Consider the following 14,383-nt stretch of genomic DNA (forward strand, 5'->3'; position numbering starts at 1 on the left):
AGCCCCCACCTTACAAAATTTCCCATTTTGGGGGAGGAGCTGGAGAGAAGGCTTAGCAGTTAAGAGAACTTTGCTCTTCCAGAAGACCCAAGTTCAATTCCCAGGCAACTTACAACTGCCTGTAACTCCACTTCCAAGGGTTCCTATGCCATTTTTACCCTTTGCTGGCCTCTAAAAGCACCCACATACATGGCACACAGACACTTACATAAATGAATACAAAAAATACATCTTTAAAACAAATTCCCATTTGGTATACCTATTCAATTTAACTAAATAGATGCTTAAATGTACTTTATTATAATAACAAAACAAATAATAATTCTGCATTTCATGATGTTTCAAACCTTTTGTTCTCTGCTCCTTGAAGTATCAAGGCTTGCTTTTCTTCTTCCAGGTCTGGCCTTTCCCGTGCCACCACAATTCCCAAAAGCTGATCCTGCATTCCCTCTGGAGTTATCATGAAGTTCAATAATGTGACCTGCAAGTCAAAGAATATATTTTGAAAATTCATTGTTTTTTTCCACTAAGAAAGCTTCTGTGTGTATGACTCAGGGTTCCATCCACTGAACACATATTGTGGCAGTCATAGGTATAAAAATATAGGTAAGAATTATAGAGAGCCAAAGAGACAAGTAGCCTGGCTGTTGGATTCAAAACCCACAAAAGCTTGTGACAGTCAGAATTTGAATACTTATAACAGCGTATTTATTCCCAATTCTAACTGGTCCAATTTCTGATGCTTTTGAACAGTGATATTAATTAGACTGGGGTTGGAACCAGTCCCTAAACCAGGCTGGACTGATTCTCATTTTAAGACTCCTTAAGATGTCATGAAACAGTCTTGAGAGAAGAGAAAAGGGAACATGGAATTGATATGCTTTGAGTGAACTAATTTTTTATGTTAATGAGCCACTATCCTGCAGGAGGAAACACTAGGAAATTTACATTTCAATAGTGTCCATTAAGGGCTATCTGCTGACATCCACTCCATCCAGGTTCCTAATTAGCTAGCAGAGGGAGTGCTGTGTTTGGACATGGCCATACATTGGCCACATCTCTACAATTCTCCCTTTCCTAGTTCCTCCCAACAAATACGTTAACGTTTTATTAAAAACTAAATAAAAAATTAAAAAATAAATAAAAAGTCATGGTTGGGGATTTAGCTCAGTGGTAGAGCACTTGCCTAGCAAGCGCAAGGCCCTGGGTTCAGTCCTCAGCTCTGAAAACAAAAAAGTCACAGTCCCTGCCAGCTCTAGCAGGGTCTCCATACTTCACAGTCACACTTGCTGAAAATGCTGTTGTCTGCGCTTCCCTATCAGCTTTACTTCCCAGCCCAGCACTCCGCAGCCTGCTCCCTTCCCAGCCCCTCTGCACCAACCAATGCACACAGCAATATAATATCAACCATCTAGTTCTGCTCACCAACAACCCAGCAGCCAATAGGTGCCTTCTTGAGCGTGGCTTCCTTTGATGTTTTATTGGTCTTTGTATATTTGCCAGTCGGCTGCCCCCATGTCTTAGGGTCTGCAACCCCATCTTCAGCCTCCACTACCTCCTGTCCTGTCTCTTACTTCATCCACACTGTGAGCTGACGGTGGAATCCATCCATAAGGGCTGTGACATGCCTCCCTGAGCTTTGGCGTTTGCTCTCCTGAACACCCCAACCTTGTAATAGACCAGATTAAATCTTCATTTTCCATGTTGCAGACCCACCTCCTCCTGGACACCGGCCCAGTGCATCCCGCCCCTTCCCCACAGCCTCCTGGGCCTCTTTGTTGGCTCCTGACTTCCTACTGCATACATTTGACTGGATGCAGCCATGGGCTTATTTATCTCTCACCTGGGCTTTGTAAGAATGTCAACAGTCCCTGGATGTGTAGTAGTTTTCTGTTATTTCTAGCTCCTAAAATATTAGCCATTTGATTATTATTTCCCAAGAAACTTCTTTCCATTCCATTCACAATACAATGAGTCAGGTTGTATGCTAGGAAGAAAAAGATACTGCCTTTTTGTTTAGTTGTGGTAATTTGAATGGGTATGTGCCCCCCATCCCCATAGACGCGTGTGTTTGAATGTTTGGCCTATAGGGAGTAGTACTATTAGGAGGTGTGGCCTTGTTGGAGTGGATGTGCCCTTATTAGAGGCGGGCTTTGAGGTCTCACATATATGCTCAAACTATGCCCAGTGTGAGACACAGTTTACTTCCTGTTCCCTGCAGATTAATATGTATAATTCTCAGCTCCTTCTCCAGCACCATGTCTGTCTGTATGTTGCCATGTCTCCTGCCATGACAATAAGGGACAAAACCTCTGAAACCATCACCAATTAAATGTTTTCCTTTATAAGAGTTGTAGTGGTCACGGTGTCTCTTCATGACAATAAGGCCCTGCTGGTCAGAGGTCGCAGTCTATCATGGCTTGGCAGCTTTTTCCAAAGCTTGACTATATGGGGACTTCTCCCACCCTAGCAAGACTTCCTGCTCTCTACCTGCCCTTATCTGAAAAATGTGTCTGGGCCGAGAGGAATGACCTTATCTGAAAGCATCTCTAAGTCTAGTTTCCTGTTGGAAGTCTTCCCCCTGCTGCATAAATGATACTAGAAGCTGCCAGAGGACACTAAGAATATACAGCAGATGACAGCTAATATTTAACAGGTTGGTCCCCTAGATGAATAACTCTCTGATGGGGAGCCCCACTAGGCAAAGATCGTGGGGTTACTGGCTGTGGAAACTGATTGTTTCTGTCTGTAATTTTCTCATGTGCTGCCACAATTCATCCCTAAAAAGAACAGCTGTGGGGTTCTTTCCACAGCCTATGGATAGCGTTTTTTTTTGTTTGTTTGTTTGTTTGTTTGTTTTTTTGTTTTTGTTTTTGTTTTTTGGTTTAGAGAAATGTTGTTTAATGGTAAAGCTTAGCACACTCCAGCACCAGGACTGGCATGGAGTCAAAGCAGCAGGACCCCACAGAGCCTCACATGGCGAAGAGGATGAGGAAGGCAACCATCAAACAGAAGAGCCCCATGGCCTCAGACAGGGAAAAGCCCAGAATGGCATAGGAGAAGAGCTGTTGCTTGAGAGACAGGTTCCTGGCATAGCCAATGATCAAGCTACCAAACACTGTTCCAATGCCAGCCCCTGATCCAGCCACACCAACTGTGGCAGCCCCAGCACCAATGAACTTGGCGGCTGTGTCAATGTCCCGGGAAACACTAGTCTGGAATTCCCGTCTGGCCACCTGGAGAGGGGAGCTGCTGCAGGAGGCTGTTTAGATGGGGCCTCTGGTCTACTTGAGAGGGAAGCAGACACAGGCCTGATGAGACCCCTGGCACAGGAGCGGATCAGAACTGGAGAAACAAGCAGTGCCTTGGTGGTCTGCATTTTTCAATCTGCACTCCCACTCCCCTGCAGCCCCTGCTCGGCCCACGGCACTCTCTCTGCTCCGGATAGCGTGTTTTATACTTTTTGGGCACAATTATGTCTGTGAATTGACAGAAGGATGACTTCTTACACTATGTAATTTTGGTGAATAAAATACACTTTCTTAGCAAGGCCTTTATTCTATGGCTTCAAGACAATTACAGACCTCAGAACAAATCCAAAATAGATTAGTTGCCCCTGGAGATGAATTGCTCCCAGGTGTCTAATTGTAGATCCAAGGTCTGACACAAAACAACTTTAGTGCCAGTTCTTCGCTTGCAAAAAGCCTGGCTAATAACATGTACAAATTCTCTCAGCAATTGGCTGTCTGCATGTACTCCTAACCTCACATTTACAAGGCTCCAGGTTCAGACAACTAACCATTTATTGTTTAGGTCCTGAATTTCAATGTCAGTCTCTGTCAGGGAACGCTGACCACTCACAGCTACCTGCTTGTTTCACAGACTGCAGATCAGGAACTTGGCTGGTAGCCAAGAGTTGCCATGTTTACACACCATGCCTGGTCAGAGCAAGATTTTTTTCCTGAGAGAGGCTGAGTGATTTCTCATGTGTTGCCAGGTTGGCTCTGTTTCTTATTGTTTACTTGAGAAATGCTATACGACCCTAAATATGTGATTCTTGTATTGTCTAGAGTTTTCTATTGGAGATTTTTTTCAAGATGAAGAGAAAGTTACCATCAGAAAGCATGTGTTTCTTTTTTATTCCCCTTAGAAAAGGTCTAGCCCTTACCACATTCATGGATTTTTTTTTTTTTTTTGCATAATCTGGGTGCGGTCTTGGAGTTGGTTCTCAAGGACTGCAATAAGGAGCTTTGCCATAGGACCCTGCTGCCATATACAAAGCCTTATGAGAGGACTGTGCCACTTTATGCAAATTAGGGCTTGTCCTCAGGCTCCCCAATCCTATCTATTTCCCATACCCTGGAATGAAGCTGAACTAGTTCACCAAAGTCATCTCCCAGAGGGCTGTCTCCATGGTACCCACAGCCATCTGAACCCTGTTCCCCACTTTTGCTCCCTCCACCCTTGTGGACTAAAGCACCAACCATCCCGAGGGAGCAGCAGAACTACAAGAAACCCTAAACTGGGCAGTTGGCTAAACAGAGTACAGACAACGTCCCGCAGGACATGGAACTACAAATGGTAAACATTCAGGGCATGAAGAAAAGGCATCTAACTCGAGCTGCAATGACAAGGGAGGCTTACCCAAGAGATGGGATGCTGAGGCAGACTTTGCAAATGCCTAGCAGAGAGTTTAGGGATAAACAGGACAACAGTATAGTCTGGACAGTGTCCGTCTCATCAGTGTGCTGCAATCCCCTGCAGGACTGGGAAGCCAGGAGCAGTGTCTGGATGATATCTCCAGAGTCTCTCTGAATTGGTCTGGAGTGGACCCCATGTCTTTGGGAGCTGATTTGCATATGCAGCCAGGGCTGAGGAAGACTCCGGGCAGAGGAAACAGCCCAGGAAAGCAGAGGGACAGGTGGGCACATGAGCAGAGAGCAGGAATTCCATCATTCCAACACGAAGAGCATGTGAGTAGAACCTCCTTCTAGGCCACGGATAAGTGAAGGTAAGTAGTTTGTATCATGTGCAGCCAAAGAACCCAGCATTTCCTTTATTGTTCACAATGTCACAAATTATTTCTTTAACCTTGAAATTACTGTAAGATTTCAGTAACTGCCAACAGCCAAAACAGACAGCTCAGTGTTCGCTTCTGTTTGCAGTAGTTCCTTAATCAAAGGCCATCTCTCGCTAGAGACGTCTTCTCTAAACTCAGGTAATAACACACAACACAACGCAACAACTATATGCTGACCATTTTGCTCAAAAGGTTTAAATATATTTTATATCACAACTTACCTAGATTATTGCAGCAAAAATTGCTATTTTGTCATATCTAAGTATGAGGGATTTGTGAAATATTAAAACAGGAGAATCAGAAGAGAGAAACCCAGCAAACAAACATATAGCATGTCACAAAGAGCCAAACACACACTCAGCTTATTAGAAAAACAATTTGCACATAAAGCAGTATTATTTTTGTTTTCACCCACCGAGGCTCTAATGCTCTAAAGGGCTCTTACAGGGATTAGGAAGGGGTGTATTATAAAAACTGATGTACAGATCAATGGAATAGAACCAAGATCCAGGCAGCTATATTCACTGATTTTTCAACGACAAAAAATACCACAAATACACACTGGAGAACAGTCTCTGTGACAAGTGGTACTGAGAAAACTGGGTGCCCACTTGTAGAAGCATGAACTAGAACCCATCTTCCAGCCTGCACAGAAACTCCAAATGGACCAAAGACTTTACCGTCAGAGCCCAAACTCTGACATCATCAGAGGGAAAGACTTGAAGGTACAGGCAGAGGCAAGGACTTTCTCAATAAGAACCCAGGAAATAAGACCAATAATTGATGGATATGACTCATGAAATTCAAAATCTTCTCTGCATCAAAGGAAATAGCTGATTGAGTGAAGAAATAACCTGCGGAATGGAAGAAAATCTTTGCCAACTATCCTTCTGATAGAGGATTGATAGACTATATATAAGCCTCTGCTGCCCCAAAACTGAACAAGTAAACAAAACACAACCAATTAAATGGGCCGATGAACTGAACAGGCAGTTCCCAAAAGTGAAATACAAATGGCCAATAAACAAGTGAAAAGTTGTTTATGCTGCCTAAGCCAGCAGAGAAAAATATCAAAACTGTATTGAGATTCCGTATTACTCCCGGCGAATGGCGGTCATTGAGAAAACCAACCGTCCATGCTGACAAGAATGCAGGGAAAGGGGATGCTGGCGATGGTGGGCTGTAAACCAGCCCAACCTCTGTGGAAATCAGCTTTCCCAAAAACTGGAAAAAGAGCTTCCACATGACCCGGCTATGCCAGACCTGGGTGTTTACCCACAGGCCTCCTGGTAACTTCTCACAGAGACTTGTGATGCTTAATACAGCGCTATGCACAACAGCTAAGTTATGGAACCAACCTAGGAATCCAACAGCCGAGGGATACATCAGGAAAGTGTGAATAAAGGGGGAAAGGAAGGAGGAAAGACAAGGAAGGAGAGGAGGATAGAAGGCAAAGGAGGAGGAAGAAAAGAGGGGAAGAGAAGCAGCCGCTGTTTTTCTGCTTATAGACTCCATACCACACCACCAAGTCCTAACACAGAAACTGAAGGTTAGACCTCTTCAACCCAGTATTCAAGTTAGGTATAGACTGCAAGGCCAGGGCGCCAGCCACCACTCTTTCCCTTATGGGTGAGGGTCAATGTCATTCTTTTAATCTCAAATCTGAGTTGTATAGAACATTTGGTGGTTCTGCTCAGCTTGTAAACCGGTGCCCTTGCCCACACGCACAAGTTTCCCTGTCTTCTAAACCAATATACACGGTACTGTTACAGATGCCATGGCTCCCTGTTTTCATCTTTGTCTTCTCAGCACAGTATTCTGAGATCGAGCTACTGTAAAGGTAACATCACATTTCCCTGTTTTTCCTGGCAGGGGACGCTGTTATTTTGTTTTTGTATTGAAATTTGCCATCTGGGGCGTCAGTGCAAAGGAGCTTCTTCTGGCACCCCTAGAGGTGACTCACTTCTCCACCCAAACACACAAACCTGCTGTTGTTCTTTCCCCTCATTTTCTCAGTACTCAGTACTCAGCCTCCAGTGCCACCAGGTATAGGTTATATGGATGCAATCACAGGTCTAGATGAGATAATTATCATGCAAAAAATCATAATTGATCCTATTAACAGATTAATCCTGAGTGAGAAACCAGCTATACAGGTTATACTCATTTGCATGCAGAAACAGTATTAGCGAAATGCATGTCTTGTAACTTTTGTATCGCTGCATTCAGACACAAGCGTATTCATTACTAGCCTATTAACGTCAGATCTTTGAAACCAAGATTTTGCAAATGTAGCCACATGTTCACATCGCCTTTAAAGCCCTACAAACACAGCATCCTGATTTCATTTTCATTTAAACTCACAAGGATGGTAGCAGCATGGCACCCTCCCTCGGGTGCTTTTGAAAGCAAAAGGTACATGAAAGACCCTAAAACTTGGGAGCAGGAGGATGTCTTTAAATTTGTAAATGAAAGCAAGCAACTGCCTCACCAAGCTTCCTAATCCCCGTTTAATCAATCCCAGCAATTAAAATAATGGAGCACTAAAACACTCTGGGGATCAGAGGGGTTCTAACATTGAATTATACACAGATCAGTGTCTTACCCCGCAGTGGGGGGAATTCCATCATAACCAGTTATTATCCAACCAAGAGCTGTTCATGCTGCATGTGAGATTGTCATGTACTTTATTGGGAAGTAAAAAGGTTTTTTTTTTTTAAAAAAATACTATTTATTAATTTTTTTCTTAACACAACCTTGGGATTTTAGTTCCTCATGTTTTATTCTTTTCTCCTTATATTGGAAAGTTAGTCACGCTAATGGTTTGCATTCATATAAACCCTGTCCACTAGGCCCCATTCTGAGCATTTTATAGAGACTAACTGATTTAGTTTTCAGTTCACTCAATGACACAGTAACTTTTATTATGGTCATTTACAAATGATGGGACTGGTGTGCAGGAAGTCCAACCATGTGCCCATGTCTGTGACAGAGTAGCAGTTCAAACCCTTAGCTGCTAGTCTCTTTCCTGACGTGTAAAGAGATTCTTTCCTGACGTGTAAAGAGATACTAGGTATTTTTTAAGTGTGTTTTAGCCAATTAAAACAGTAGCCTGCGCACTTCCATTATGTTTTTGAAATCAAGCTGAATTGTCGCACACCTACATCCATCTCCTTCTGTCCTCTTGGCTCCAGCAACGTCCAATCTACGTGCGTACTTCGAGCTTCTAGGACACGCTGTCACCACGGCCACTCCCGGCACTTTTCCTGGCCCACACATTACCGTCCTCTGCACACACTGCTGCTACACTCTGTGAACCCCCTGAAAGCAAGCGTCACGTTTACCTACTGTGGATGGAATGAATGTCCCACCATGGTCTGCCCTCTACTGTTCAGTGGAGCAGCCTATATTTCCAATGAAAAAGACCATCTGAGCGCCCTAAACAGATCTTTTTGTCCCAGATAATGGAAAAAAAAAAAAAAAAATCGGAACCAGTACTTCAAGATGTCCTCTCATGCACGATTCTATAATGACTGTCACACACACTTACACTCATTTGAGTGACAACCGGGGATGAGAATAAGGGAGGAAAAAGCAGAGTAAAGTAAAGACCCCGCGTCCCAGGAGCCCAGCTTCAGAGCAATGTCACAATCATTTCGGTCCTTGAATAACATTTTAATTTTACCCTTTACAAGAATTCTCAGTATTTTAAAAAGAATACTGATCAAAAATAATTCTTTTTAATAATTATGTAAAATCAGATAGCAGCAGCCTTAGTCTGAGAAAGGACAGAGTCCTGTTTCTAAATGTCAGCTCCAATAATTAGCATATTATCATCTATTACAAGGAAAGAATGGTGATATGCGACACCTGCTTTTAACAATGAAAATCTTAGGATGATTGTGCAAATTAGATTGTGATGGTCTTTCTTCACAGGATGTTGGAGACTCCCTTGAGACTCCCAGGCACCTGCACAGCAACATTTGGAGGTTATTATCGTAATTTCAGGAAGTGGACAGAAGGACAAATTCCAACTGTCCTCTTATGGCTAAGGAGGAAGGTATGGTCAGGGATAGGGGGGCGCGATGTGGAAACGCTAACTTAGGTACTGGCCTTCACTGACGTCTCAGGGAGATAGTGCGGGTTTCTCAGCTTGGTAGTGATGTAGAAGCGGAAGTCAGGAGCATACTCAATCGTGGAGTCGCCAAGCCGGATACACGTGCTCCCGCCCTGCTTGAAGGTTTGCTTCAGCAGAAGAGGCTCCAGAATCGGGTCCAGTTCTTCTCCCACATTTTCTAGCAACACTAAGGGGAGAAAAATATCCCATCATCCTTAAAATATTGACTATGAACATACAATGCTCAAGGAGTTCTTTTCAGCTCTCCAGATGGCTCTGTTCCCAGCTACCTATAATGTTCCTCTCATCTTCTAAGAGAACAGAGAAATGATGTCATTAAAACATTGCCTGCCAGTGGGAAGGATCAGTGAGAGGGTCTGGAGGCCGTCCACCTGCTTCCACACCTGCCTGCCTTGATGTTCTCCACCTGGCCTGGGACTCACTGTTTCTAGGCATGATGACAGAGAAGATGCATTTCTGCAGCTATTTCAGTGTTTACTGTGTTTTTATTATAAAAATAACTCATCTATATCATAGAACATCTGGAAAATGCAGGAAATTAGAAAGAAACTGGGCAACAACCTCTAATCAGATATTGTTTATCTTTTTCTCTCTCCTCTGGTAAATAGCTTAGGTTGGCATATGTAAGTTGATGGAAAAATGATGCAAAACTTCATATAGCATAATTACCTAATGAATAATTTTCAGTCCAGTATTTATATCAATTTTTCTACACATACTTGAGGTGAAACAAATATCAATTTCTGTCCTAATTATCTTGCATGACATTATAATGAAATTGTACTATTAAAACTAACAAACATATTACTGTTCTCTCATTTTTTTTGATCAGTACTGTTTTTGATATTATTAAATTTGGATATTTTTCTATTCTAAGATGTAAGTAGCACTCTAAACAAAACTAAGCATTTCAGAATATTTTCTTCTGATGTCATTCTAGAAAGGATCCCGAGACATAAGGTCCCTGACAGTGTTTGAGGCCAGCCTGCCTGGTCTACAGAGGGAGTTCCAGGCCAGCCAAGGCTGCATGAAGAGACCCTGTCTTGAAAACAAACAAACCAAAGAAGTGTTAAATTCCTAATGTATTTGCTAAGTTAGTCTTACATGATGGTGCTTAAGCTGTTGGCCCATCAGTGTTGAATCCTGGTGCCTTGTAGGTGTCTCTTGAAGGAACGGGGTAACCTGGGCTGGAATGAGGGGCTTCAGGGCTGAGGGATTGATAAGACACGTGCACTGAGCTCGTAGATGTACCCTTCCTTCCCTGATTGCGCCTGGCTAAATGAATTTCTACAGCTACCGCCCTACCAGTTCCTCCACTGCTTGATCCTGGCCAACAGAGACGCAGCAGGTAACTTTTAAGAATTCATTTTCACTTCCTGCTCACAGAGTTATTTTTAAAGCTAAATAAAAGGAATATATCATGACGAATAACTATGCGAATTTTCTATTTTCTAGGTTATTCTTGACCCACCATCAATGACACAGCGAATGTTGTTTTGACTAAAACCCTGTTCCTGATTCTGCTCATGCTGGTCCTGGAAGCCCACTTCACGGCCAGTTTTTTAGGACACTTTAAGTCACGTTACAGCTACTTTCCTGAGAAGTTGTAAGATGTCAGGGCTGCAAGGGGCACTCCCTGGGTTGTTGACAGACCTATCCGTACACAGTGTCACAGTAGGAACAAGTGCTGGACAGCATGCTGTCACTGTACTTCCCCACAACTTGAAAAGCAAGGACTGTCGGCATCACAGCGTAGCAGTACAGACAGGGACAGACAGCTGAGCAAGCCCAGTTACACCCTGCCTTGGCTCTGTGGCTGTTACCAACTGAGAGGTAAAATATACAGTTAAATTTTACACTTAGGGCAAGGCATTTCAGCAGTTTCTTTTACTAAATATTTTTTTTCTTCTGGAAACTGCATGCTAATATGTTTTTCCACTGTAAATAATGTGTTGTTTATAATTAGATTCAGCTCTGTCAGAAACCCTCATAATCATAATGTCAACAAAAGAGGATTCATATTCATGTTAAGGGAGCTTCAAACAGTCCTTGGAGAGATGGAAGGGCAGTTATGAGGAATCCTTGTTCTCTTTAGACCTTGGCACTGTCCTCTTGTCCACCTGTACCTTCAATCTCTTTGACCAATGTGGTGTTCAATACCTATCCACATTCGACCCACCAGAAAGAAAGGAACATCATTTAAGGATATTCCTTGTGGGTGACAAATGGCATCTCCACCATTTGCTTCTTATTTGCCAGAACACAGGCATCTGATCAAACCCGAGGATAGATGAGTGACTGTCTACACCCACAGCAGAAGCTGGGGAATCTGGATGAGAGTCAGCCTGTCGCTACTGTGACAGGAACACCTGGAACACCCGTGTGTGATAGTCAGCCTGTCACTACTGTGACAGGAACACCTAGAGACACAGAGGAGGAAATTTTGGTGGATGGTTTCAGAGACTCCAGTCCATGGTCACTTGTTCCCTTCACTGTGAGTCTGTGGCAAAGTGGACAGCAGGAGCATGTGACATTGGAAAGTTGCTCACCTCATGGCAACCAGACAGCAGAGAGAGGGTCAGGAAGGGATCAAAACCAAAATGCACTCTTCAAAGGCATGGTACCTATTTCCAACCACTAGCCCCCTTCTCAGGATAGCTCATTAAGCTATGAACTCTTGAGTGGATTAATCATTGGTAAGTTGTATTCTCAACAGCACCACAACCTGAGGAACAACCTTTTAACACAAATGCCTCAGGGAACACTTTCCAAGCACGGCAAGCTAATTACATTGTGTCTGAAGAGATAAAACTTAAAAGGATCTGCTAGATGGACAGAAGAGGATTCGGGGGACAGGAAAATGGTGTCACATTATTTTAAGGACTTCCTGCCTGTGCTCACACCTCCATTTTCCAGTTCTCACCTCACCAGCCATTTCTGTCATCTGCATGCAAGCACAGACCGGGTCTGTCCTGTTCATGCTGGTCTGTAGTGCCCACCGCAATGCCTGGTATATGGCAGTTACAAAAAAGATGTCTGCTGGTGGGATGAATAAATAAGCAAAAAACTACAAGGTAGTTTGGCAGCCTTGACACAAAGGGGAATGACGAGCAATTGCTGGCAGTCAAGACAGGAGAAATAAAGAAGGCCCAGATATGACACAGTTTCAGAAGATCTTCACATCCATGGAGTTCTTTCTCTGCAATGTTTATGTGATTAGCATACTATTCATACTTTATTGGTTGAGATAGTAAATATGGGTGCAGATGCACCTTGACTTTCAAGATCACTGGTAGCCAACCTTTTTAAATAACAGAATCTTTTTTATTTTCCTCCAAAGAGGATTAAAAAAAAAAAAAAAACACACACAGTACAAAAAAAGAAGAGGGGCACATGGCTCCCGTTGGAGTGGAGGCAGGTGGCTGAAGTTGGCAAAGCCCTCGGCCTCTCCACCCAGGCTGTCTGTGAAGAAGAGATCTAAAGCCACAGTCCCTGAACAAGCCAGTGTCTAAAGATAACTTCTCAGATGGAAGGAGCTTTCACCACTTAGGTTTTCAAACTTTTACTTGATGGTTGAACATATAAATAGAGCTTGCCACCTTTCTATGGGAATTGAAACTTTTCACTTCTTTCTGATGTTTAATATTAGAAGATGTGGGTTTTTTTGTTTTTTTTTTTTAATTGGCCAGAAGACCCAGGAGTTCTTCCTAGCACTCCTTCCTGGGACACGCACTCCTGGCTAAACCACTGAGCTTTCTATAATACTTGTCTGCCTTCTCAATAAAATGAAGGGAGTTTGTGGATGAAAATCTGAGTAAGAAACACATTTAAATCCCAGGGCACAGTGTACACACAAACATATTTAAATCCCAGGGCACAGTGTACACACAAACACATTTAAATCCCAGGGCACAGTGTACACACAAACACATTTAAATCCCAGGGCACAACATACAACAAACATATTTTAATCCCAGAGCCCAGTGTACACACAAACACATTTAAAGCCCAGTGCACAGTGTGTACACACAAACACATTTAAATCCCAGGGCACAGTGTACACACAAACACATTTAAATCCCAGGGCACAACATACAACAAATACATTTAAATCCCAGGGCCCAGTGTACACACAAACACATTTAAATCCTAGTGCACAGTGTATACACAAACACATTTAAAGCCCAGTGCACAGCGTGTACACACAAACACATTTAAATCCTAGTGCACAGTATACACACAAACATATTTAAATCCCAGTGCACAGTGTACACACAAACACATTTAAAGCCCAGTGCACAGCGTGTACACACAAACACATTTAAATCCCAGGCACAGCGTACAAGAAACCTATTTGAGGGTTTGTGTGATCCTGCTCACCTCTACCCTGTGCACTGCATCCTACGGTTCTCTGCTCTGTTTCATATCAATCACTGATGTAGTGTTAAAGACACACAAAGTAGCTTTCTCTCCCATGATTCAGATGCAGGATTTTTTAAAACACAGGATAATTCACTTCTATTACCTGTTCTGCTCTATAACCGTGGAATTAAACATCAAAATACATGGCTGAGATCAGAGAAATGTCAAGAATGCCAAGCAGATGGTAGACACTCCATTCCTTGTCTTTTATCATTCCAAATATTTTAATATCCATATTAAGTAATTTTAATTGCTTAAAGAATTTAAGGTGATGATGCCTGCTAGAAATCCCCCTGGTTTTTCTGAATTCACACAGAGTGTCACCCATGGCTTTTTTATTATACTTTAAGATATTACAAATAAACCACTTATCACATGCTCAGAACCACCCCAGAAAAGCATATGCTGAGCCTTTTCAAAGCCTCAGGTGTGATCCCCAGAACTGAAAAGACAATAGAAGCTATAGCACCACCAACTGTGAACTGAGCAGTCAACAGACACTCACTATACAATAAATAGTAAGTCAGTAGTTTCTCCCCACTACATAGCTAATGAGCAATGAGGAAACTGCGTCATTGAACCAAACACTGAATGGCAAAGGCAGATGCTCTGAATCCAGAACCAGAACAGGAATCCCTATCCAGAACAGGACCTTGGTCCTTACGTGAGGGACACTCAACTTCCGTTTTTAATCACAATAACACTGAATGATTCTGACATCACTCAAGCAAATATTTGCATAG

The 14,383-nt window shown here is 42.8% G+C and overlaps 1 protein-coding gene and 1 pseudogene across 1 annotated transcript in view; both read right to left on the reverse strand.

Moving 5' to 3' along the window:
* Positions 1-14,383, reverse strand: part of Dnah7 (dynein axonemal heavy chain 7) — a 253,668-nt gene that overhangs the window by 58,948 nt on the left and 180,337 nt on the right. Inside the window, 2 exon segments of the mRNA XM_036172739.1 lie at positions 348-481; positions 9,194-9,384. Of these exon segments, the coding sequence (XP_036028632.1) occupies positions 348-481; positions 9,194-9,384 (325 nt within the window).
* LOC118572915 lies at positions 2,973-3,408 on the reverse strand (annotated as a pseudogene).

Source organism: Onychomys torridus, chromosome 23 (assembly GCF_903995425.1).
Source record: "Onychomys torridus chromosome 23, mOncTor1.1, whole genome shotgun sequence".
NCBI lineage: Eukaryota > Metazoa > Chordata > Mammalia > Rodentia > Cricetidae > Onychomys > Onychomys torridus.